The sequence below is a fragment of the Rana temporaria genome, chromosome 1 (genome assembly GCF_905171775.1).
Source record: "Rana temporaria chromosome 1, aRanTem1.1, whole genome shotgun sequence".
NCBI classification, from domain to species: Eukaryota; Metazoa; Chordata; class Amphibia; order Anura; family Ranidae; genus Rana; species Rana temporaria.
In genome coordinates, this window is record NC_053489.1 from 373,937,296 (window position 1) to 373,963,354 (window position 26,059).

Consider the following 26,059-nt stretch of genomic DNA (forward strand, 5'->3'; position numbering starts at 1 on the left):
ACCTGGTCCACCCCTATTATGAACGATGTAAATTCCAAAAACCCATTGGCTAGCATTATAGCATAGATTTTTAGATCCGAGTTTAAAGGGGTTGTAAACCCTCAAGGTTTTTCACCCTAATGCATTCTGATTGGATAGATGGGCATTGGTTCCTGCTGCTGTCAATCAAATGCAATGACATGGGGGCGAGTTCTGTTGTCTGTGTTAATGGACGCACAAGCACCCTAAAGGAGAGCGGCTGTCCAACGGGGCACTTGAGAAGAGGAGGATCCAAGAGCTCACCACTGAGGGACCCCAGAAGAGAAGGATCAGGGCCACTCTGTGCAAAACCAACTGCAGAGGAGGCAAGTATGGCATGTTTTTTTTTTTTTTTTTAATCGTGCATCACGGGACACAGAGCCTGGTAATTACTAAGTGGGTTATATTCCACCTTCAGGTGCTGGACACTGGTGTATTCAATTAAACAGGAAGTTTACTCCCTATATAACCCCTCCCATACTGGGAGCACCTCAGTTTTTTCGCCAGTGTCTAAGGTGTTGGTCACGAGTGAAGATGTGCTCTGAGGAGCTCCACTGGAGGGATCCATGCTGGATTTAAATAGCCTCCATAAAAACCAGATCCATCCAAAGTGCCTTGGCCAAAGTGGATGGTACCTGGGGCCTCTTATCCGAAGCACAAGGTTTTTGCCTGTAATGCCTCTCTTCGGAGGGCTGGATCCTGGGTTCCAGTGCTTTGGTCAGACCCAATACCAAAAGTTTTTCTGGCAGGGTGCGATACAGGTCCAGGGGTGTGGTGATCCGGACCATGGACCCCGGTCCTTGAAGGTCTGTTGACTTAGCCCACGGTTATGGGTGAAGATTGGGTCTGTCTGTGCTCAGCAGTATCCTGCTCCCCCCGGGTATAACCCACACTCTGCCTCAGCAGCTCCAGTTTTTTTCTGCCTAACGTCAGGAGAGACATGGCCTTCTGGAGTCCCTGTACTCTGGAGTTTTCTTGCGATTTTTTTTGTTTGCTTTTATTTTGGTTTGTTCCTGCATTTTTGAATCCTGAGATTCTACTATCAACTGCCGACTGGGTGACAGGCTGGGTCTTGACTCTTGTAGTCCCCCCATGTTCGGCCATCGAGCGTCTGCCAGCCCTCAGCTCAGCTCTGGGTCGTCCACGACATGCCCGGTTTGCTCCAGGGGTGGCCGGGGAACTACATGTTCCAGGGCACACATATGACCGGTCTATTATGGCTTTGTCAGTGTGTCTGGCCGACAGCCATGCCGTTTAGCGGATGTTGATTCTGTCAGGAATGCTTCCAGCCGGTGGTCGCAGGACAGGTAAGTAGGCCCCTTGCCCTGGCAAGGTGGTATGGCTGGTGCTTCCCTGGGAGGTCGAATGAGGGTCCGCCCTGCTTTCCTCTCCCTCCTTCCCCATGCTGGGTGGCGGTTGTAAGGTGGGGGGGCCCTCCTGGGGTTCTATCCCTACCGGGGACCGTGTGTTGTGGGGTGCCGTGTTTTTTTTTTTTTTTGTGGCGTTTGGGGAGTGGCTGTGTGTGCTGGCCGTGTTTTTTTACTGTGTCACGGTCTCTTTAAGCTGCGTATGGCTGCCATTTTGCCGTGGACGGTTTGCTTTGTTCGGCGGCCATTTTCTTGTACCGGCATGGTGTTTTTTACCTCAGACGGCGGGCATCTTGGAAAAGTCTTGGCCTCTAGTGCCTGAAATACTGCAGCAAAAGACCGCAAATATCTCCATGAGGGACAGCGCAGCCAGCTCTTCTCAGCGCTTCAGCTCACACTGCAACCAGGTGGGGTGGTGAGTTCCCTGTGGGCCCCCTGCCTTCTGTTTTGCAGCCGGGAGGTGACCGGTGGGTTGTTCTGCCTTGCAGTGCCAGGGAGGCAAAGCGGTGGGGACAACATGGAGCCTGAACCAGGAGCTTCTGCCCCAGCAATGCCCCAGACGCAATAGCAGGGCCTGACTCTGTGTCAGAGACATCCCCAAAAGCAGGCCCAGGGAGGGGGCGCTTTTTACCCCCCTTCTGGCCACTAGTCTCTTCAATCCTGGCGAGAAACGCCTCAAGGACTGTCGTCATAGCCTCTACAGAGGCGGCAGGGGCATTAAGGTATAACTCTTTTTGCAGGGGCAACCCGGAGCTGGAGGCGCAAGCTTCCGAGACCTGTGTGGACCTGGCTGAACAGTTGGTTCAGGGTCTGAAGTTTGTGAGTTGGCCGTGGATACTCTCCCCTTGCTTTCCAGGGCCTCCGCCTACGCAGTGGTACTACGCCGCCTTGTGTGGCTGAAGTGCTGGTCTGCGGACCAGTCCTCCAAGAAGGCCTTGGTGGATTTACCCTTTACGGTTGAATGGCTTTTTGGGGCGTCCCTGGATGACATCATAAGGGATTCCACAGGTGGTAAGAGCACTCTGCTCCCACAGTCTGGGAAGGGCAAGGAGCCTCGTCGTAAGCAAGGGCCCTCTTTTACTACCCCCAAGCGTTTTTTTCTCCAGTCGCCTTTCAGGACAACCTTGGAGAGAGCGCAGCTCCGCCTCTTCATTAGGAAACACATGCTACTCTTTAAAAGCCCTCCTCTTCCACCATGGCCTCAGTTATTGTGTTTCCTCCGCCATGGTGGAAGCGCATGCTTGTGGACCAGGGGTGCTGCGCTCTTTCCAAGGTTGGAGGGGTAAGCCTTACCTTTATCTGTTTGGTGTGCAGTGGCCATCCCAGGCTCCCCTAAGGGTGGGGGGAGTCCTCCGGAGTCTCCAGCCTCTCCCTGCTCAGTGGAGTGAAGGCTCTACAGGAAGCGGCGCTGAGTGCCCAGGGGTCCGCTGTTCTGGCTCAGGTGGCCGGGCGGCATACTACCGCGTTGGCGGTCTTTATTTTTAAAACGCCGCATGACGGTCCCGGGTCCTGGCGGGCGGGTGACGTCATGCACAGCGGCGTAGTTTCCTGTAGAGGCGTGGTGACGCGTGGTTCACGTCGCCTAGTAACGCAGAGGTCAGGAGACAGGCCTAAGAGCGGCGTCTTCCGGTTCCGGCCGTCTTTGATGACGCGCGGACCCGGGAAGGATTTAAAAATCATTCAGTCCCGGCTGTGTTTCTCTCGGCGATGGAAGAACCTACAGCCATGGCGGAGACAGGCGCCTCAGACGCTGCTCAGGTCCAGGTAGGGGGGTACAGCGGTGCCTCTATCCTTACTATTGGGCTTATTGGTTGTTTGTTATTTGTCCTCCTTAAGGGAGCCTGTACTGCAGGGTCAGAGGTAACTTCTCTCGGTCCCTGACAGTTGCACTGGGTGGTGTTTGATTAGCTGTGGATCTTTTATCACATCTTCCTTTTAAAGTGGTGGCGGTTTTTTCCTTGTTTGTAAAAAACCTATTGTTTCTCCAATGGTAAAATACCCTTTTTTTGTGTTTTAGGAGAAACAAAAAACTAAAAAGCCACCAACTCAAAGGAAATGTCCTTCCTGCAAAAACCCTCTTAGAGATTCATGGCAGAAGGCAATGTGTAAATCTTGTATTAAGGATTTAGTGGAAGAAGAGACATCCCAGCAATATAAAGCGTTATTTTCTTCAGTGCAAGAACTTGCAAGTTCTTTGAATTCGGTCAAATCTATGTTGGTTCAGACTCCAGCAGTGCAAGCTGAACCCCAACATTTACCACCCAGCCCAAAAGCTTCCACCTCAAGGTCAGAGGGTGTGGATTCAGGGGATGAAGGGACAAGTACTCTTCGCTCTCTCAGGGATTCAGATGAGGAGGAAGAGGAAGGAGAGTACAGAAATACCAGATATAAAGTCTCTCTAGATGAAGTAGATGATCTTCTTGAAGCAATTTATACTACACTTGATATTCAAGAAGAGGAGGTACAATTATCTCTTCATGACAAAATGTACCAGGGTCTGGATGCCTCCAAACATAAGGTTTTTCCAGTGCACAAGGTAGTATCAGATACTATAAGAAAAGAGTGGAAAGATCCAGAAAGGGGCCCCTTCTTTTCTAAAAGTCTAAGGAAAAGATTTCCCTTTGAAGATAAAGACTCTGAAGCCTGGAATAAAAAGCCAAAAGTTGATGCTGCTTTTTCCCAGGTGTCTCGACGCACGGATCTTGCGTTCGAAGACATGGGGATACTAAAAGATCCCATGGACAAAAGAGCGGACTCCCTGTTAAAGAAAGCCTGGGACTCTACTTCTCTTAGTCTAAAACCTGCAATGGCCTCCACAGTGGTGGCAAGAAACTTGGAGTGTTGGGTGGAAAAGCTGATGAACCATGTTGAAGCTGGTACACCAAGGAAGGATATCTTGGAATCCTTTCCATTGATTCTAAAATCAATCAGGTACATGGCTGATGCGTCAGCTGAATCAATCAAGTTGTCAGCTAGATCCTCTGCCCTGGTGAACTCAGCCAGACGTGCAGTATGGCTGAAAACCTGGACAGGGGACACAGCCTCTAAAGTCAGACTCTGCGGGTTACCCTTCTCAGGGGACTTACTGTTTGGACCAGATCTTGAAAAAATTCTGGATAGAACAGCCGACAAAAAGAAGGCTTTCCCGGCTAAGAAACAACCGGTTAAAAAGAATTTTCGTTCTTTTCCACAAACCTCCAAAAAAGAAGAAAACAAAAAGCGCTGGTTTCCTCAAAGAGGTAGAGGAAGAGGAGGTATCCTCTTTAAGTCACCCCAGGATCAGTCATCAAAAGACAAGTGACAATCTGACTCCTGTGGGGGGAAGACTGTCCACCTTCTCTTCTCAGTGGAGTCTTCTGACCAAGAGCCCATTTGTGAAAAACATAGTTGCACAAGGTTACAGTCTGGAGTTTTCAGAGTGCCCTCCTTGCAGGTTTTATGTGACAACCCTACCAAGGGATCGGGAAAAAGCTTCCGCAATGATGAACCTTCTAAGGGATCTGATCCAACAGGAAGTTATTGTCCAAGTCCCAAAAGATCAGGAGGGAAAAGGGTTTTACTCCCACATATTCTTAGTAAAAAAGCCTTCAGGCAAATATCGCCTAATTTTGAACTTGAAGATCCTGAACAAAACTATAAGGTACAAGCACTTCCGGATGGACACCATTTATTCCATCACAAAGTTGTTAACACCAGAGTGCTTCATGGCCTCTCTGGATCTAAGGGATGCGTATCTACACGTGCCAATAGCACAGGCCTCACAAAAGTTTCTACGCTTGGCAATAAACCTGGGAACTTCAATGTGGCACCTCCAATTCAGAGCTCTGCCGTTCGGCCTTTCATCCTCACCAAGGATCTTTACAAAAGTGATGGCGGAAGCCTTGGAGCCTCTGAAACTGAGAGGGGTCTCAGTTGTTCCTTATCTGGACGACCTCTTATTCTTTGCAGGTTCAAGGGATCAGCTGGTTTCAGATCTCCAGACGTCCCAGGCTCATCTCGAGAGCCTGGGGTGGATATTGAATCTAGAAAAATCAAACCTAGACCCCTCACAGGAAATGAGGTTCCTCGGTTACACCATCAATTCAGTTCTACAGAAGGTGTTTCTCCCTCAAGAAAAAGTAGAAAAAGTAGTTTCTGCAGTGAGACAGATTCAAACGAATTTCCCAGTGTCAGTACGTTCTGCCATGGCAGTCCTAGGTCAACTTACGGCCTCGATTCCTGCCATTCAATGGGCAAGGCTTCATTCCAGACCCCTACAGAGGAACATCCTACAGGAGTGGTCTCACCAGGAGTCACTGGAGAAAACCTTCTCTCTATCATCAAAGGTAAAACGGTCCCTCTGGTGGTGGAGAGATCCTTCCAATCTCACAAAAGGTCTCTCATGGGTCCTTCCCTCGGACAAACGTCTGACAACGGACGCAAGTTCGTGGGGATGGGGAGCCCACTTGGATGGACAGACCGCACAAGGGTCATGGACCAAAGTGGAGGCAAGGAGGTCATCGAATTGGCGAGAACTAAAAGCCATTTTTATGGGTCTCCTGGCTTTTCAACAGATGCTGAAGGGTTGTCATGTTCAAATTTTGTCGGACAACACTACAGCAGTGGCCTATGTGACCAGACAAGGCGGGACCAGGAGTCAGGGTTTGATGGAGCTGGCCAATCAGTTACTGACTTGGGCAGAGAGAAATGTGGCCTCTTTGTCAGCAATCCACCTAAAAGGATCCCAAAACCTGCTGGCAGATCTTCTCAGCAGAAAGAAAGTAATAGAAGCAGAATGGAGTCTAAGTCAGGAGATTTTCAATATGATCTCCAAGGAATGGGGACATCCTCAAGTAGACCTTTTTGCCAGTCAGCAAAACACGAAAGTTCAAAACTTCTTTTCTCTCCACAGAGAAGACCAGGCGATAGGCATAGATGCTCTAGCCCATCCCTGGGACTACCATCTGTGCTACGCCTTTCCCCCCTTTCCCTTGATTCCATTGGTCTTAAGGAAATTCAGAGAAGAAAAAACAGATCTAATTCTGATTGCTCCCTTTTGGCCAAAGAGGCCTTGGTTCGCAACTATACTGAACCTGGCCGCAAAACCTCCATGGAAGTTGCCTCCCAAGAAGGACCTTCTAACACAGGGATCTGTGTGTCACCCAGAAACAGACAGGTTACATCTAAGCGCTTGGTTTCTGAGGAAGACATTTTGAAAAATAAAGGCTTGTCGGACAAGGTTGTAAAAACTCTTCTGTCCAGTAGGAAGGAGGTAACAAGATCAATTTATCTTAAAGTGTGGAAGAAGTATAACTCATGGTGTTCTTCCAAGACCTTTCAAACTAAGAGTGTGGTCTCAGTGCTAGAATTTCTCCATGAAGGAATGGAAAAAGGACTTGCAGCCAGTACCTTAAAAACACAGGTAGCGGCTCTTTCTGTTTACTTAGAAAAAACTCTGTCCAGAGAACCTTTAATTTCCAGGTTTTTTTAGGGCACTAGCTCGAAATAGGCCAGTGATCCTCAAAAGTTTTCCCAGTTGGGACTTATCGGTTGTACTACAAGGTTTGACGGGAGTTCCGTTCGAACCATTGGAGAATAGTTCTTTGAAAAACTTAATCCTCAAAACAGTCTTTTTGGTGGCTATTACGTCAGCAAGACGAATCAGTGAGCTCCAAGCTCTGGCTATCACTGAACCCTTCCTAAGAATTTTTCCAGACCGAGTGATCCTGCAAACGGATCCTTCGTTTCTTCCGAAAGTATCATCAAAATTCCACCGGTCACAGGAAATAGTATTACCCACTTTTGCTTTAAACCCTTCTAATGCTGGAGAAGAAGCTTTCCATACACTAGACGTGAAAAGGTGTCTTTTACAGTTTCTTTCAGTCACCAGAGATTTCAGAAAGTCAAATGCTCTCTTTGTAGCTTTCTCAGGTCCCCGCAAGGGGGAAAAAGCATCCAAAAGTACTTTAGCCAGATGGCTTAAACTTGCTATTTCAGAAGCCTATAAAGCCAAAGGAGTCGTGCCTCCCTCAGGTATTGTGGCACACTCAACAAGGTCAACTGCAGTCTCCTGGGCCGAAAGAGCCGGCGCTACACCTGAGCAGATCTGCAAGGCCGCCACTTGGAGCAACTTCTCAACGTTCCTAAGGCACTACAGGTTGGATCTATTGTCTGCCGCAGACCAAGCCTTTGGCAGGAAGGTTCTGCAAGCAGTAGTCCCACCCTAGGGTAAGTTACTTGTTTATCCTCTCCAAGGTTGTCCTGAAAGGCGACTGGAGAAAGACTTAGTTAGACTTACCGGTGACGGTATTTCTAAGAGCCTTTCAGGACAACCGCTGTTACCCTCCCTAAATGTTAAAGTAATAAGTTATAAAATCTATCATGGTGTTGTGGTTTTCTGTGCTATGTCTTCCAGAGAGTCGGACCACAATAACTGAGGCCATGGTGGAAGAGGAGGGCTTTTAAAGAGTAGCATGTGTTTCCTAATGAAGAGGCGGAGCTGCGCTCTCTCCAAGGTTGTCCTGAAAGGCTCTTAGAAATACCGTCACCGGTAAGTCTAACTAAGTCTTTCGCCCGCCCAGTGCAGCAGGAAAAAGTTTTCAAGGTGCTAAGACCCCCGCTGCAGGGCAGAAGCGCACCTGGTACCGCAAGCCTGCGGACATGCCTGCTTCCGCATGAAGGTCTGCCCCCGCCCGTGTCTCGGGTGGGGGGCCGACTTCGCTGGTCAGTGGAGCTCTTTTCTTTCCGACTGTTGGGTTTGCGAAGTAGTTTCCTCGGGGTACAAGATGGAGTTTCTGTCTTGTCCGCCAAACAGATTTTTTTCCTTTCAATCTCCGGATCGCCGGAAGGATCTGTCAGGGGCTGTCCAGGATCTTCTGGTCAGGGGAGTGATTGTGCCGGTTCCCTCGATGGAACGGTTTCAGGGGTTTTACTCCAATCTGTTTGTAGTCCCCAAGAAGGAAGGGGTCCGTCCAATCCTGGACCTCAAGGCCCTCAATTGTTTTGTCAAAGTGCAAAAATTCAGGATGGAGTCGATTCGCTCGGTGGTGGCAGCGCTCCATCAGGGGGACTTTTTGGCGTCATTGGATATCATGGACGCATACCTACATGTTCCCATATGCACAAAGCACCAGAGGTTTCTGCGCTTTGCGATCGGGGAGGATCATTTTCAATGTGTGGCCCTCCCGTTTGGCCTGGCCTCGGCACCACAGGTTTTCACCAAGGTGTTCGCCCCGATCCTAGCCCTGCTGTGGCAGCGCGGGATCGCTATCGTAGGATATCTGGACGACCTTCTCCTGAGAGCTTCCTCAAGCTCAGAGTTAGTAGAGAATGTGTCTATCACGTGTCAGACTCTGAGTTCGGCTGGCTTCTGAATATCCAGAAGTCAGTCTTGGTTCCGTCTCAGCGACTGGAATACCTGGGGTTAATCCTGGATTCTGCGGAGGCGAGAGTTTTTCTCCCAACAGAGAAACTTCAGACACTGCGATCTGCGGTGCAGCAGTTGTCGACCCAGAAGTGGTCATCTCTTTGATTCTGCATGAGGGTTCTGCGTCTGATGGTGGCCTCTTTCGAGGCAGTTCTGTATGCCCAATTCCACACTCGAGTGCTACAGAAGGAAATTTTGTCACGTTGGGACAAGCTCCCTTCATCTCTGGATTACCACATTCAGATGAGTCACCTGGTCAAGTACTCCCTGGTGTGGTGGCTGACGTCTCCAGTGCTTCGGACCGGGAAGTCGTTTCTGCCGTGCCATTGGACAGTGGTCACGACGGATGCCAGCCTTTCCGCCTGGGGGGGGGGGGCGTTTGGGGCACCCAATCAGCCCAGGGGCGCTGGACTCGGGAGGAGTCCCGCCTTCCGATCTATGTACTGAGCTCCGAGCAATCAAGTTGCGCCTTGCCAGGTGGTCCCTGGAGCTGCAGGACCGACTGGTCAGGATCCAGTCAGACAACGCCATGGCCGTGGCGTACATCAATCATCAGGGAGGCACACGGAGCTCAGCTGCAGCGATGGAGGTCGCGCACATCCTTTGGCGCGCTGAAAGGTCCGTTCCGGCTCTGTCGGCCGTGTACATTCCGGGAGTACAGAATTGGTAGGCCGACTACCTAAGTCGCCAAACACTAGACCAAGGAGAGTGGTCACTCCACCCGGAGGTGTTTTAGAGTCTGTTCCAAAAGTGGGGCACTCCGGACGTGGACCTTCTAGCGTCCCGTCTCAATCAGAAGGTACCACGGTTCGTGGCCAGGTCGAAGGACCCGTGGGCGGACGCGTCAGACGCACCTTGGGGTCACTTCTTCCTCGCCTGCTGCGCAGAGTGGAAGCCGAAGGGATTCCAACATTCCTGATTTCCCCAGAGTGGCCGCGCCACTCCTGGTACGCGGACCTGGTGTGTCTGGTGGCAGACGTCCCTTGGCGTATACCCCTGAGAGAAGATCTTCTGTCGCAGGGCCCGATCTTCCACCCTGCTTTACAGTCGCTGACTTTAACGGCGTGGCTGTTGAGAGCCAGGTACTGAAGGACCGGGGCCTGTCAGGCTCGGTGGTCTCTACCATGCTGCGTGCACGGAAGTCTACTTCACGAAAGATTTACCATCGTACATGGAAAGCCTACATCTCTGTGTGAAGAGATGAAGTGGCACCTCCGTACATACGTGATGTCCCGGATTCTGCTGTTCTTACAGAGTGGAGTGGATCAGGCTCTCGCCTTAAATACGGTTAAGAGTCAGATTTCGGCTCTAGCTGTTTACTTTCAGCGACCCTTGGCAGCGCACTCCTTGGAGCGTACGTTTGTGCAGGGGGTCCGGCATGTGGCCCCTCCTGTGCGTCCTCCACGGTGATCGGTGCCTCTTGGGCTTTCCGTTATCAAGCCTCTGTGTTACAGGTGTGTAAGGCGGCGACCTTGTCATCAATCCACACCTTCTCAAAATTTTACAAGGTGGATGTGAGTGCATCTTCGGATGCCTCCTTCGGCCGCAAGGTGTTACAGGCTGCAGTTTAAGGTTGAAGTTCCTCCGTTGAGAAACTGGTTTTTGTTTGGGGTGTAGCTTGGTTTGCTGTGGTGTTTTCCCACCCCTCAAATCTTTTTGACACTGCTTGGGGACGTCCCTAAGGTCAACGGCTGCTGTGTCCATCCATGAACGGAAGAAAAAATAGGATTTTTGTACTCACCGTAAAATCAATTTCTCTGAGTTCATGGACGGACACAGCACCCACCCCTCCTTTTTGTTTGTACTGCTTGTTACGAACTGGAGCTGCTGAGGCAGAGTGTGGGTTATACCCGGGGGACCACGCCCCCTGGGAGGAGCTGTACTGAGTAAAGTGTTTTAACACTTAAAGTGCTGTTTTCTGCCTAATCTCTCCTGGAAGGAAGGTGCATAATACCCTAAGATCAAAGGCTGCTGTGTCCATCCATGAAATCAGAGAAATGGATTTTACGGTGAGTACAAAAATCCTATTTTTTTTTTTTTGGCCTCAGACAAGATCATCGCTATGAGAAAGCTGGTCTATGTGGTCAAGGCAAGGAACAGTTCCTTACATTCGCCTTTTGCTTAAAGTGCTAGGCCAGATGGTGGCTTCATTCAAAGCGGTTCCCTATGCTCAGTTTCATTCAAGGCTGATATAAACATTATTCTGTCGGCCTGGAACAAGTAGATCCTAACCTAGCATTATCCAATGAGTCTGGTCCCAGGGATATGCTGGAATTTCAGTTGGTAGTTCTTAACCAAAAGGTTGGCAGAAAGGAAGATCCTTCATGCCCGTTACCTGGGAGGTGGCAGCTATGAAGGCTGGCCTCTAGGGATGGAGGCCAGGCCTGGAAGAGACCACTGCCCAGGGGAAGTGGTCAAGCTCCAAGTGAGCCTTATCCGTCAGCATTCTAGGGCTACTGATGGAGCATCTGGCTTAAGGGCCTGGACGTTTAGGTTGCAGGATTTTTCTGTCAGAGTACAATGCGACAATGCCACGCTAGTGATTTTCTTTGTTTACCAAGGAGGCACTAGAAGTCACGCAGCCAGAGGGAAGTAAGCCATGTTCTGGCTTGGGCAGAGGAGCTTGTGCCTTGCCTATTGACAATAGTCATTTCATGGAATGCAGAATTGGCAGGCGATTCTCTGGAGCCGTTAACAATTGTTCCCGGGAGAATGACCTCGCATGCGGGACAGATGCGTTGGTGATCCTGTGGGACCTGTTGTCACTGGTTTATGCGTTCTCTCCCCCCAGTGCTGCGACTTTTGTGGCTTCTATGCAACATCAGAGGAGAACGGAAGCCGGCCTAATTGCTCCGGCATAACCCAGTAGACCTTACTGTGCAGGATCGGTAAGGGTGGTAGTAGAGGACCCAGGGTCCCTTACATCTTGTCCAGGCCTACTTCGCAAGGGGGTATTATCTCCTGTCTTGCAAACATGGGAATTAATGGTCTGGCTGTTATAGCCCGCATTCTGGAGGATCGAGGTTTCAGAATCAGCGGCAATTACCTTGATTCCTACAGGAGAGCTGGCCTCCAGGACCATGTATCATAGGATCTGGAAGGCCCATGTTCCTGGTGAGAAACCACGGGGTGGCATCCTTGGAAATATGTCAAAGGTAAAATTTGTGCCTTCCTACATTAGGAAAGGAGATGGAGCTAGCATTACGTTCCATCAAGGATCCGATCTCGGCCTTGTCAGTATTTTCAAAGTGGTGTTCTTGATTGCAGTAGCCTCCGCAAGAGTTTCAGTATTGGCAACTTTCTTTGTATAGAGCCATACTTAATTATTCTTAAGGATAGGGTGATGTTAAATCCTCACCCAGCCTTATTTCCTAGAAGGATCTAGTTTTTTCGTTTGAATCAAGATTTCTTTATCGTACATCACGGGACACAGAGCAGCATAGTAATTACTATGTGGGTTATAGAGCCTACCTTCAGGTGATGGACACTGGCACTCTTCAGACAGGAAGTCCCTCCCTATATAACCCCCCTCCCCTATGGGGGAGTACCTCAGTTTTTTCCCCAGTGTCTAGGTGTTGGTCACATTGTGAAGCTAGGCTCTAGGTCCTTTGTGGCTGGGCTAAGCTATCTACCGGATCTGTCCAAGGTGCTTCATAGCCAAAGTGGACGGTACCCGGGCCCCGAGTGGAAGAACGGGGTTTTGCCTATAATGCTTCTCACTAGAGAGCTGGATCCTGGGCCCAGAGCATTGGTCGATTTCAAAAGACCAAATATTTTTTCTGTTTGCCAGGGTGCTATATAGGTCCAGGGGAGAGGTGACCTGCTATGGACCCCAGTCCCTGAAGGTCGGTGACAAAGCCCACGGTGAAGGGTGAAGGCTGGGCCTCTTGCTTTAGCAATACCCTGCAGCGTGGACAGGCAAGTGGAAGGGCCTGCGGGACTTGGTCCGTCAGCAGGTCCTCCTTGAGGGGACTATGGGTTAGCCTGTAATTTGCTGCTATGCATAGGCAATCCCACCACTATGTCTGTTAGGATGGTTCTGCACCCATACATCTCCCCTGGCTGCTTCTAGGTACTGTTAGGCTGTCATGGTGTTCCCTTGATTTTACAAACAGTAGGAAACGAAGCTTACTGGCCTATTGCCATTCCTGGTGGGCCTGAGTGTACCTGTGCCCCCCCCCCCCCAGTTGTGTGGTGTCTCCTCTCCTGACAGGTGGCTGTACCTGTCGCGGGTGTGGCGCGGCGTGGCGTGTCTGCGCTCCTCACGGCGTGGAGACCGTTCGCAAGTGCATAAGAGCCGATGAGAGGGCCACGCAGAGTTGGAAGGAGACACAGAGCGCTGGATCGGTCAGCAGTAGCCAGCTTCACTCCTGCAGGAGTTTCAGGTTTGGTGGACAGGACACTCTAGCGGGCACCAGTTCAGGGGCTGATCGCCCAAGTCTGGACAAGTTGCTGCGGCAAGACTTCCCTTTTAGCCTCCTCCCCCAAACAGACACATCTCTAGATCTCAGCGGCATGGAGTCTGCCTGCAAGCAGCTCCACTAAGGGTCCTAGCAGTTATTGCTGAAAGAGATACCTATTACTTGGGTCCACTAGCTCAATATTGTTTGTATTTTGATACAGTTTGAGGGGGTACATCTGGGTTGTAGGCATGGCTCCCAAAGGGGCAGGCGCTGCCAAGGGAGCAAAGGCTGCAAACAAACATAAGGGGTCCCCATCGGGCTCAGAGGATCTGGGCCAGGCCTCGGCAACACCTACCTCCCCTGAAAAATCAGAGTTGGGCCTCCAGAGTGAGCCTTTGGAGTTATCTGGTGCTGCAGCAGGCCCTAGTCAGCTAGCCCCTGTCTTTGTGACTGAAGAGGCTCTGGCTTCCACCTTGGGGGGGTTTGGATAACCTTTCGTCAGATGAAATGGAATTTCTAGGAGACCAGGGCGAGGACGTAGAGGGGTTGGAGTCAGAGGAATCTACCATTGAGGAGCCCTTTTCAGCCACCCAAGCGGAAAAATTATGGATCCAGTCCTTAGCAGACATGGTCCGATCGGCTTTTAAGTTGCCCCTACCGGAGCCTCCGGTGGGTACAGTATCCTCCTCAGGATCATTAAAGGCTCCGCAGACTAACTCCTTTTTTCCAAATGCCAAAGACCAAATGTTTTTTCTGTTGCCAGGGTGCTATAATAGGTCCAGGGGAGAGGTGACCTGCAATGGACCCCAGTCCCTGAAGGTCAGTGACAGCCCACGGTGAAGGGTGAAGGCTGGGCCTCTTGCTCTTGCAATACCCTGCAGCGTGGACAGGTAAGCGGAAGTACCTGCAGGACTTGGTCCGTCAGCAGGTCCTCCTTTAAGGGGACTATGGGTCTAGCCTGTATTATGCTGCTATGCATGGGCAACTTAACCACTATGTCTTCTGAGACAGGATGGCTCTGACACCCATATACCTCCCCTAGTTTGCCCTAGTCCTCTGCTGAAGGGGCTATTGGGTCTTGCCTATAATGCAGGTGTGCCTGGGCAAAGAAACCACTATGTCTGTTGAGACAGGATGGCTGTAGTACCTATAGATCAAGCCTTCAGAAGGCTGGTACCCCTAAGTCCTATGCAAGGGATTGGCATGAGTATGTCTTATCTGTTTTCCACCACTAAAGGCAGTGAAAGAACATGCCTGGTGTTTCACTTACCATGCTTTCCAGGATTGGAAGCTCAAGGTTAGCTGATCTATGGTGCGGCTTACTTCCTCCGCTTCAGACTCTGCCACGATGGGGGGGGGGGTCCCTCGTAGTCCGGGTCCACAGCGCTCCTTGGGGGATCCCCATCTCCCCCGCCTCAACCATTCCCCTACGCGCGCGGGCACGATTTGTAGGCGGGGGGTGATGTGTTTGCCGTTGGCGCATGTGCGCCGGCTCATGGTGCAGACGCAGGGCGGCCCCTTCAAAAGGCCCAGACATCAGAGCTCTGTAAAGCCAGGGGGACACAGTAGCTTGGCCACGTAAGCACCTCGTGGAAGTTGGATACATAATAATCTAAGACACCTACTCGGCATCTAGCTGTGCAGATTAGCAGGCATTATTTGCTAGACTAAGTTCAGCTGTTGATGCACCAGGGTTAAGTTCCTCTGCTTTTGGCTTAGGACTTTTTTGTCTCCCCGTAAAAGAGGGTTCAGGGGTAGGAAGGGGTATCACCACCTGAATCTGGTGGCCCTTTATCATGCTTGCATGATACTATCCTCCCCTGTAGAGACTTAAGACAGCTCACATAATGAGCTATCAGCCCTGTCAGGCATTGAGCCTCCCCCAACATTGCAGTCACTCTGCATATGTTTTGTTGCATTGCATTTATGGGTCTATAAGAGGTTAACTGATATATTCACAGCATCCTCACAAGCAGAAAACAGGGTGTGCCCCATTCCCTGCTCTAAATCCTCAAACAAGGGGATTAAACAGACATGAGGAGAAAACTATCAGAAGTCCCACAAGCTCTGGTGCAGCTGCAGTCTTTTTTTCTGAGATTCAAGCTGCATATAACTTCCTCGGCCTAGACGGCCAGAGTGTCTGTCTCTATAAAGTCCTCATCCTGGTGTTGACTTCAGGCTAACCAAATGCACAACAGGGGGGTGCACAGTTGCTGCTGTGCACATGGCCAACGTTGCAGGTTTGCGGAGACGCACATCTGCAGAGCATAACTGCCTCTTTACCAGTCCGCATGTTTGCATTAAATACATGAGTTTGGAATGTTCAAAATGCATGTGGGGTAAAAACAGGTAACAAAGCATGTTTTATTGTTGGTCACATAAATATACATGTTTTTTTGTTTGTATGATTTTACATGGTCACATAAGGGCGTTTAATCACAGCAAGGTGCCTAAAATCGCATAAAAATGCTTCAAGTGCATAAAGATGCGGGATCACACATGGTTACCTGATAACATGAGTCCTCAATTATCCAAGGATATTTGGTCACACAGAGAGGCTTGTTTTCCACAGGAATGCCTAAAATCGCATGAAAATGCTCAAGGCATAAAGATGCGGGATCACACATGGTTAGCTGATAACCCGAGTCCTTGATTACCCAAGGATTTTTGGGTCACACAGAGGCTTGTTTTCCACAGGAATGCCTAAAATCGCATAAAAATGCTTAAGGGCATAAAGATGCGGGATCGCACATGATTACCTAAAATGGAGGGGCTCTCGCGCTATCTGTGCTATAAACCTAGGGGGCACTGCTGCGGTCACCTGAAATCTGTCCTAACCAGAAAAAAAGTGAATGAAATAAGTGATAATGACTGCGCTGTGTGACTGGGGAAGGGTGAAAACAATGAGAAGGTCCCACCAAGTGGGCGGGATGATCACTGGAAGCAATATCCAATCTGGGCAGTGGAGGTGAGTATGATAGCCTGAAAATGACAGTGTACAAAAAATATCGAAATTCAAACACAAATATATAATAACACAATACTATAAATACATAATAAGTGCATATAAGTCCAATGTTTGTACCACAAAACCAAACTTTTGCTACCACAAAAATGTGAAGTGCAAAATCCAGTAGAACAAAATACAAGTTAAAGTCTAACATGCAGGTAAAAAAGGTGCAGTCCTTGGTGAACTGTGGACGATGATGTAGTGAAGAACCAAACTCCAGTGTTTGGAGAAAAGCAAACTTTGGTGAAAACACCTCTAGTGGTTTGGAATGCTCACCTCAAGGCCATAGCACGGACAGCCTAAAAACACTTAAAAAATATGTTCAAGAGCCCAGCAGGGCTTGTGGCTGGGTGTAGACTCTGCGTCAAATGGTCATGTTGAAAAATGAAAGAAAAAAGGCAAAAGATGGCATAATACTGTGAGGATAGTCTAGGACAGGGGTCTCAAACTCACACGACAAATTTCCATATCCCATGGGGGGCCGCATGCAAACTTTCAAACTTCAAAAACAGTACTGGTGTCAGCGAACGCATTATTAACCCTGACCACTACACTACACACTGACCACTCACCATCAGGGTACAGCACATCAGGGCACAGCACACATCAGGGTACGAAGCCCAGCACATCAGGGTACAGGGCACATCAGAGCACAGCACATAGGGGTTACATAGTTACATAGTTAGTCAGGTTGAAAAAAGACACAAGTCCATCCAGTTCAACCACAAAAAACAAAAAATAAAAAAACACAGTAAAATCCTATACACCCAACTCCATACCCACAGTTGATCCAGAGGAAGGCAAAAAAACCCCAGCGGAGCATGATCCAATTTGCTACAGCAGGGGAAAAAATTCCTTCCTGATCCCCCGAGAGGCAATCGGATTTACCCTGGATCAACTATACCTACAAATCTTAGTACTCAGTTATATTCTGTACATTTAGGAAAGAATCCATACCTTTCTTAAAGCAATCTACTGAGCTGGCCAGAACCACCTCTGGAGGGAGTCTGTTCCACATTTTCACAGCTCTTACTGTGAAAAAACCTTTCCGTATTTGGAGGTGAAATCTCTTTTCCTCTAGACGTAAAGAGTGCCCCCTTGACCTCAGTGATGACCGTAAAGTGAATAACTCAACACCAAGTTCACTGTATGGACCTCTTATATATTTGTACATGTTGATCATATCCCCCCTTATTCTCCTCTTCTCAAGAGTGAATAAATTTAGTTCCTCTAATCTTTCCTCATAGCTGAGCTCCTCCATGCCTCTTATCAGTTTGGTTGCTCTTCTCTGCACTTTCTCCAATTCTCCTATATCCTTTTTGAGAACTGGTGCCCAAAACTGAACTGCATATTCCAGATGAGGTCTTACTAATGATTTGTACAGGGGCAAAATTATATCTCTGTCTCTGGAGTCCATACCTCTCTTAATACAAGAAAGGACTTTGCTCGCTTTGGAAACCGCAGCTTGGCATTGCATGCCATTATTGAGCTTATGATCAACTAAAACCCCCAGATCCTTCTCCACTACAGACCCCCCCAGTTGTACTCCCCCTAGTATGTATGATGCATGCATATTCTTAGCCCCCAAGTGCATAACTTTACATTTATCTACATTAAACCTCATCTGCCACTTAGTCGCCCAATCAGACAGAGCATTGAGGTCGGCTTGTAAATTGGAGACATCCTGTAAGGACGTTATTCCACTGCATAGCTTGGTGTCATCTGCAAAGACAGAAATGTTACTTTTGATCTCAAACCCAATATCATTTATAAATATATTGAAAAGTAAGGGTCCCAGCACTGAACCTTGGGGTACACCACTCATAACATTGGACCATTCAGAGTAAGAATCATTAACCACAACTCTCTGAATTCTGTCTTTCAGCCAGTTTTCTATCCATTTACAAACTGATATATCCAATCCTGTAGACCTTACCTTACACATGAGCCGTGTGTGCGGAACTGTATCGAACGCTTTTGCAAAATCCAAATATATCACGTCCACAGCCACGCCTCTGTCCAGGGTTTTACTTACCTCTTCATAAAAGGAAATCAGGTTTGTCTGACAACTTCTGTCTTTCATGAATCCATGTTGTCTGCTGCTTAAATAGTTTTTTTCCTGCAAGAACTCATCCATGTGGTCTTTTATTAAACGTTCCAGTATCTTCCCAACTATAGAAGTTAAACTAACAGGTCTATAGTTACTTGGTAAAGACTTTGTTCCCTTTTTAAATATGGGCACCACATTGGCCCTGCGCCAATCCAGTGGTACTATTCCTGTCTTTAATGAGTCCCTAAATATTAGATACAGTGCCTTTGAAATGACAGAGCTCAACTCACCTAGGATCCGTGGATGGATGCCATCAGGTCCAGGTGCTTTATCCACCTTTATTCTGTCTAAATATTTCTGGACCATATCACTTTTGAGCCATTGTGGATTTGGGGCTGTGTCACTCCCACCCCCATTTTGGACATGAGCTCCCCCATGCTCCATTGTATACACAGAGCTGAAGAAAACATTTAGTAAATTTGCCTTCTCTTTGTCCCCAGTCACCCACTCTAGATTATTTTGTAAGGGGCCTACATGCTCAGACTTCACCTTTTTACTATTAATATATTTAAAGAATTTTTTGGGGTTTGTCCTACTATCTTTTGCAATCTGTCGTTCGTTTTGAATTTTTGCATCCTTGATTTCCTTTTTGCATATCCTGTTATATTCTTTGTAACATTTAAACAACACTAGTGTTCCTTCATTTTTATATTTTTTAAAAGCTACTTTCTTATTGTTTATAGCTTTTTTAACTTTGACCGTGAGCCACATAGGTTTTATTTTTAGCCTTTTAAACTTATTGCCCATGGGAACATACTTTGCAGTGAGGTTCCACACAGTCTTTTTGAAGAATTCCCATTTCTGTTCTGTGTTCATCTGTGCCAATAGTCCCTCCCAGTCCAAGTCCTGGAGAGCAGCCCTCATCCTTGGAAAATTTGCTCTCTTAAAATTTAGTGTTTTAATATTTCCTGTATGTATTTCTTGCTTATAGTTAACATTAAATGAAATCATGTTATGATCACTGCTACCCAGGTGTTCCTTTATCTGAACATTAGTAATAAGCTCTGCATGGTTTGAAATTATCAGGTCCAACAGGGCATCATTCCTAGTTGGGGCCTCAATAAACTGCACCATGGGGTACAGGGGTACAGCACAACAGGCCACATCAGGGTGCACGGCACATCAGTGCAGGGCAAATCAGGACAGGGCACATGGCACATCAGGGCACAGCACATCAGGACAGGGCACATGGCACATCAGGGTACAGGGCACATGAAACAGCACATCAGGGTACAAAGCCCAGCACATCAGGGTACATGGGGCACATCAGGGTACATGGGGCACATCAGGGTACATGGGGCACAATCAGGGCACATGGGGCACATACAAGCACACCAGGGCACATGGGGCACAATCGGGGAACATGGGGCACACCAGGGAACATGGGGCACATTAGAGCACATCAGGGCACAGCACATCAGGACAGGGCACATGGCACATCAGGGTACAGGACATGGCACATCAGGGCACAGCACATCAGGACAGGGCACATGGCACATCAGGGTACAGGGCACATGAAACAGCACATCAGGGTACAAAGCCCAGCACATCAGGGTACATGGGGCACATCAGGGTACATGGGGCACATGGCACATCAGGGTACATGGGCCACATCAGGGCACTTGGGGCACAATCAGAGCACATCAGGGCATATGGGGCACATACAAGCACACCGGGGCACATGAAAGCATATCAGGGCACAATCAGGGAACATGGGGCACACCAGGGAACATGGGGCACATGAGAGCACATCAGGGCACAGCACATCAGGACAGGGCACATGGCACATCAGGGTACAGGACATGGCACATCAGGGTACAGGGCACATGAAACAGCACATCAGGGTACAAAGCCCAGCACATCAGGGTACCCCATGTACCCTGATGTGCTGGGCTTTGTACCCTGATGTGCTGTTTGATGTGCCCTGTACCCTGATGTGCCATGTCCTGTACCCTGATGTGCTGGGCTTTGTACCCTGATGTGCTGTTTCATGTGCCCTGTGCCCTGATGTGCCATGTGCCCTGTCCTGATGTGCTGTGCCCCATGTTCCCTGGTGTGCCCCATGTTCCCCGGTGTGCCCCATGTTCCCTGATTGTGCCCTGATGTGCTCTCATGTGCCCCATGGCACATCAGGGTACATGGGCCACACCAGGGCACAATCAGAGCACATGGGGCATATCAGGGCATATGGGGCACCTACGAGCACACCAGGGCACATCAGGGAACATGAGAGCACATCAGGACATGGCACATCAGGGTACCCTGATGTACAGATCCCAGCACATCGGTACACAAGGCACATGAGGATACATGGGGCACATGAGGGTACATGGGGCACAATCAGGGCACATGAGAGCACATCAGGGCACATGAGGGCACAATCAGGGCACATGAGCACATCAGGGCACATGAGAGCACATCAGGGCACAATCAGGGCACATGAGAGCACATGAGGGCACATGGGAGAGCACATCAGGGCACATGAGAGCACATCAGGGCACATGAAAGCACATCAGGGCACAATCAGGGCACATGAGGGCACATTAGGGCACATGAGAGCACACCAGGGCACATGAGAGCACATTAGGGCACATGAGAGCACACCAGGGCACAGGTCAGCATTTACTTGTTGTTTTCTTCAAAGGCAGAGTAGTGCAGGAAGCGTCTGTCATAAGTTCACTTGTCTCTCATGTCACGCTGCTACTCCCCGGGAGCCCCCCTTCTCTCTTCTCGTCCATCTCAGATAATGTCACAAGCAAATGGGGATGGACGAGAAGAGAGGAGGATTAGCCGGGGAGTAGCAGTGTGACATGAGAGACAAGTGAACTTATGACAGACGCTTACTGCGCTACTCTTCATGCACCTCAATCTACACTTCCGCGGCACCCGCCCTGCCTGCGGGCCATTTAAAACCTTGCGGCCCGCGGGCCGGTACTTTGAGACCCCTGGTCTAGGAGATAATGGATCACGTGCACATGCACTCACATGGAGGCCGTGAGCAGTGGGCCTATCCAACGAACAGCGAGTTCGCACGGTCCAGTCAGTAATCATGATTGTTCAGTTATCCTCTCCCTTTAACTTCCACCTTGACATCTGCTGGATACTGGCACATAAAATGCTCAGGGGATATAGATGGATAACGGGAGAAGAAAGCACATAGTACAGCTCCGCATAGAAAGTATTTAATGTAAAAAAAGCATGTAAAACTCACATTTCAAATAAACAGGACGTTCCAAACAAAAACGAGCAGCGAGCTCGTATCCCTCCTGTCAGAGTGTGTGAGGTCTAGTACTTCCTGTCCCTACGCGTGTCGTCTCGTCACGTGAGGCCAGGTGTCAAACTGGCGGCCCTCCAGCTGTTGCAAAACTACAAGTCCCATGACGCATTGCAAGGCTAACAGTTACAAGCATGACTCCCACACGCAGAGGCATGATGGGACTTGTAGTTTCGGAACAGCTGGAGGGCCGCCAGTTTGACACCTCTGCTTTAGAGGGTCTGATATGGTTTCCAGAAGTCGCCAAAGACATGCTGGTAGGTAAATTGGATCCTGTCCAAAAAAAAAAATTGGCCCAGTATATATGTGTATATCTGTTGTGTGTCCCAAGTGTGTCGAGATCCTATGGGGTAAAATGACCGCACCAGCCAAGCAGACACTGGCTGGAAAAAGCGCCCAGAGGCGATTCAGTTCGCATGTGTAGCGCTATACAAGTCATTCATTCAGAAGTAGAAATTCCAAGGGAAGTAAGAAAACACAGACAATAGGTGCCACCCTATTGGTAACTAAAAAATTTAATATATCCAAGCCTGATGACCCCGATCCTAGGTACACCAGCATTTCAGCCAGGCGTTAAAGACCCTAAATTCCGAGCAATATATTGAAGAGGCATTAAAAGGATAATTCACTTTTCTATAAATAATCGGTTTTAGACAATAAAAGGGATTGAAAGAGACATAATACTGGATTTAGACTTTTTAAGGAGGCTGCAGCTAGATGCCTTTATTAGAACAAAGTAAAATATATATGCGGATGTCGGGGCACTGACAAGGTTCGAGGAGATATGCCTGAAGGGGGAAACACTAAAGCATTCCCTCTTACATTTTTATGCTACACTAACCAAATTGGAAAATCTCACTTTGACGATGAAGGATCAAGATGAGAGGTACCGAAAGACATGGGCCCCTTACATACAGGGAGGAGTATGGGACTGTTTTGGTCGGTATGGGGGAGGGAGAGGCGGAGCAACGCATTTTTTTTTTTTTTTTGTGGGGGTGGGGGGAAGCGTGAAGGGAGGGAAGGGATTGAGAAGTGTTTTTATAATTAAGTTAAGCGGTAACCCAGGAAGTAAAAGAATGTATATAATTCATAGAATGCAATATAAATGTCATATTAAGAGTATGTAAGATTAGTTGAATTCTGTGAAGAAACATATGAAAAATTAAGAATTTTATAAAAAAAAAAAAATGTTCAATCTCATCCCTCATTTCATCACACTCACAAACATTTGTGTCCGCATTCGCAGCTATAGCTGAAATATCTTTACTCACATCTTCTATCTTTCCTATTAATTCTGCCCCATCTTTAAACCACTCCAATTCTGTTTGCTGAGTTTCTTTCATTTTCAATAACATGCTTTCCACATTGGCCATTCCCTTTCTTGCCTTTTTTGGAAGACTTTTTAAACCTTATGGCATCGTTATGAGCATCACATTTAGGAGCGTTCTAACTGTAGGGAGGATAGCTTACTGGAACATGACCGAGATCACTGTTTCCAAACCCCTGGAACAGTAGATCTTTAACATGTCATCTGACATAATGGGGAATCGCCTTGTTTACATAGGCAGTTCCCCGTTCTGTGTCTCTTCACCTCAATCGTGGGTCGTCGGCAGACATAGAGTCCGTGGGACTTGCGGTTCGCGCAGGATAGCCAACCTGCTGCAGTATATCTGTGTGAGCTGGTCGGCTAGTGGTTAGCTGTCTTTTACTCCCCTATTCCACCACTTGGGAGGGGCCATGGCTTTTCCATTGTGGGTGTGTCTGTAAGGTATAGGTTGTAAGTACCATTGAGTGAACCATTTGTAACCAGGCTCTAATGGTGGTCAGTCGGTCCTTGAAAATGCATGAGCCAATAGGGTCCCATTTAGGACCCTCTACCTTGGTCTGGTAGTCCAAGCAATTTGTGAGAGACCTATGTGGCTTGATGAGCGAGTTTACAAATGTATGTTTGTGAGTAGACATCTTTTTGGTTTTGTCAGCTATTTTTAATAGATTTGTTGGCTAATGCACTAGGCCAGTGCGCTCTCCCTCTTCTTTTTTTTTTTCTTGTATTCCTACAGCACGGCCAGGATGACCCCAGTCCTAGAGGGCAGAAAGGCATCTAAGGGATTATCCATATTCTGACCTAGTAATAAAGCACTATTGAGTCAGTTCACTGATGCACAAAGGTATGTTCTATTTGAATGGGCCTTTAACCCTGACATCTTCCACCTAATATGTCCGAGAGGATCCCCGGATGCAAATATCATTGCCTCCAGATCCAGGAAAAAGTTGCCTCTGTTGGTGGCCAGGACCAAGAAGCCTCTATTGCTAGCATTGGGTGCTTTGATAATTCCTTGGTCTCAATTCAGGCTAATCTGTGCCTTCCCTCAATGCAAATTCTACTTTGCCTGTGCCACAAAATAGAGAAAGAAAAGAAACTGGTTAAATCTCATTACACCAAGCTGGCAAAGAACCTGGTGCACAGACATACTCGGACTACTAGGGTGGGACAGGCCAAATCTTTTGTCTCAAGACCTTCTATTCCATCCATCTTTACCCACCTTTCTTTCTGGGTTCGCAGACTCCGTCTGTGTGACTGGCAGGAGCCACGTTGCGTCACTCCCATGCATGCGTTTGGGAGCCGCTGGTCACAGCACCGGGCTCTGAACAAACGACACAGGTGGCTGCATATACAATAAATATATCGTAAATGGTGCATGTTTAGGAGCTATTTACAAGTACCTATAGATAAGCCTTCTATAGGTACAAACAATCAATGGAAGTTTACTTTCACTTTAAATACTCTGAAAGTTCATACTTATTTTTTATCAAAGGTCTCTTGATAAGGCTCCTCCTTGTCAAAACCTTTATTTAAGTTGTATCTCAGATCAGGCCTCCTTTACCACACCCTTTATTTCCTTGGGATCTCTTTTTCTTTCTGCCCTGCAGAACACGTGACTAGACTATACTTGCCTAAACATAGGCAAGTATGCAAATCTTTCTTACACAGGTTAGTCAGAAAAAGTGTTAGAAGCAGGAGAGGACAGTTTTTACGGCATTCCACTTTAATGCATAATTCTTCTGTAATGATGATTTTAAAAAGTGCGCTAATTCAAGGAGCTATGCCGCATAAAGGACAAAAATGCAGTAATATGCGATAATGTTGTCGAACAAAGTGCACTAATAAAAATAATTCTTCTGTAACCTGTGTATTAAAAATGTTGTGTTGTCTGTTCTAGGAGAGAGGCGAGAAGGTGTAAATGCTTCTGTCTGCACTGATGTACAAGCTGTCTTTAAAGGGAAGACTTACAGCCAGCTTCAGGTCATTTCTCAAGGAATTGAGAGCAAAATAAAGGCAGGAGGACCAAACCTGGATATTGGCTATTGGGAAAGTCTTTTACAACAGCTCCGTGCTTACATGGCAAGAGCCAGGTAAAGCAAACCTTTTAATCTGGTGCATGTCTTTTGTGTGTGTGAATTTTTGTGTCAATTTGTGTACAAATGTGCACAATTTATACAAAACATTAATCTGTGCTTTTGTTTGCTTTTCTTTTGACTGTTGAGCATTTACCAGCTGAAAAATCGATTTTGTTTTCTTATTGGGATAAGAGTTTTAACTAAACAAACAATAACTAACCATGGGAAGCACAGTGGCTAAGTAATTAGCACTTACACCTAGCAAACACTAGGGTCTCTGGTTCGAATTCAATCCACGGCACTACCTGCACTCAGTCTGCATGTTCTTCCTGTGCCTGCGTGAGTTTCCTCTGGGCAGTCTGGGTACTCTGGGTTCCCCCCACACTCCAGACATGCTAGTAGGTTAATTGGCTCCTGTCTAAATTGGCCCTAGTATGTGTATGTATGCGAGTTAGAAATGTAAGATTATAAGCTCCTTGAGAGCAGGGACTGATGTAAGTGGGTATAGAAAAGAACATTCCCATTTCACATTCACATTTTGTTGACAGACTCAGTTTTTGTTTAATCTAGTTGTATTTACTCAGTTTATAGTGCAGTTTAGAACATCCGAGTGAGATATAAAGCAAACATGTCAGAAAAAATTAAGTTCAGAAACAGAACCACGAAGTTGGAAAAGATCTCCCCCGTTGTCAGTATTTTGTTGAACCACCTTTTTTATTTATATATATATATATATATATATATATATATATATATATATATATATATATATATATATATATATATATATATATATATATAATCTCTATCTTTATTTAGAAAGATTTTTTTCTTTACACAACAACAAATAGGACAAGAGACATACATTACTGTCCATCCGTGTATCCAAGCAGTATACAATACAACTGGCCCGATTGGCCATCCAACAGATAGGATAATAGGGATGGAGGTGTCAATTGCTTGGTACGAGTCTTAACATAATCAAGGTGTCCCCAGTCACTCTGTTAGGTACAAGGGGTAGTGAATGGGTGGATGACACCAAGTCAGACGGGCAAATAAAAACAAGAGAAAGA

General features: G+C 47.8%; 1 protein-coding gene across 1 annotated transcript in view; it reads left to right on the plus strand.

Moving 5' to 3' along the window:
• Window positions 1-26,059, plus strand: part of LOC120928674 (cactin-like) — a 362,945-nt gene that overhangs the window by 21,095 nt on the left and 315,791 nt on the right. The window contains exon 6 of the mRNA XM_040339676.1: window positions 24,809-25,001. Within this exon, the coding sequence (XP_040195610.1) occupies window positions 24,809-25,001 (193 nt within the window). The remainder of the gene's footprint in view (window positions 1-24,808; window positions 25,002-26,059) is intronic.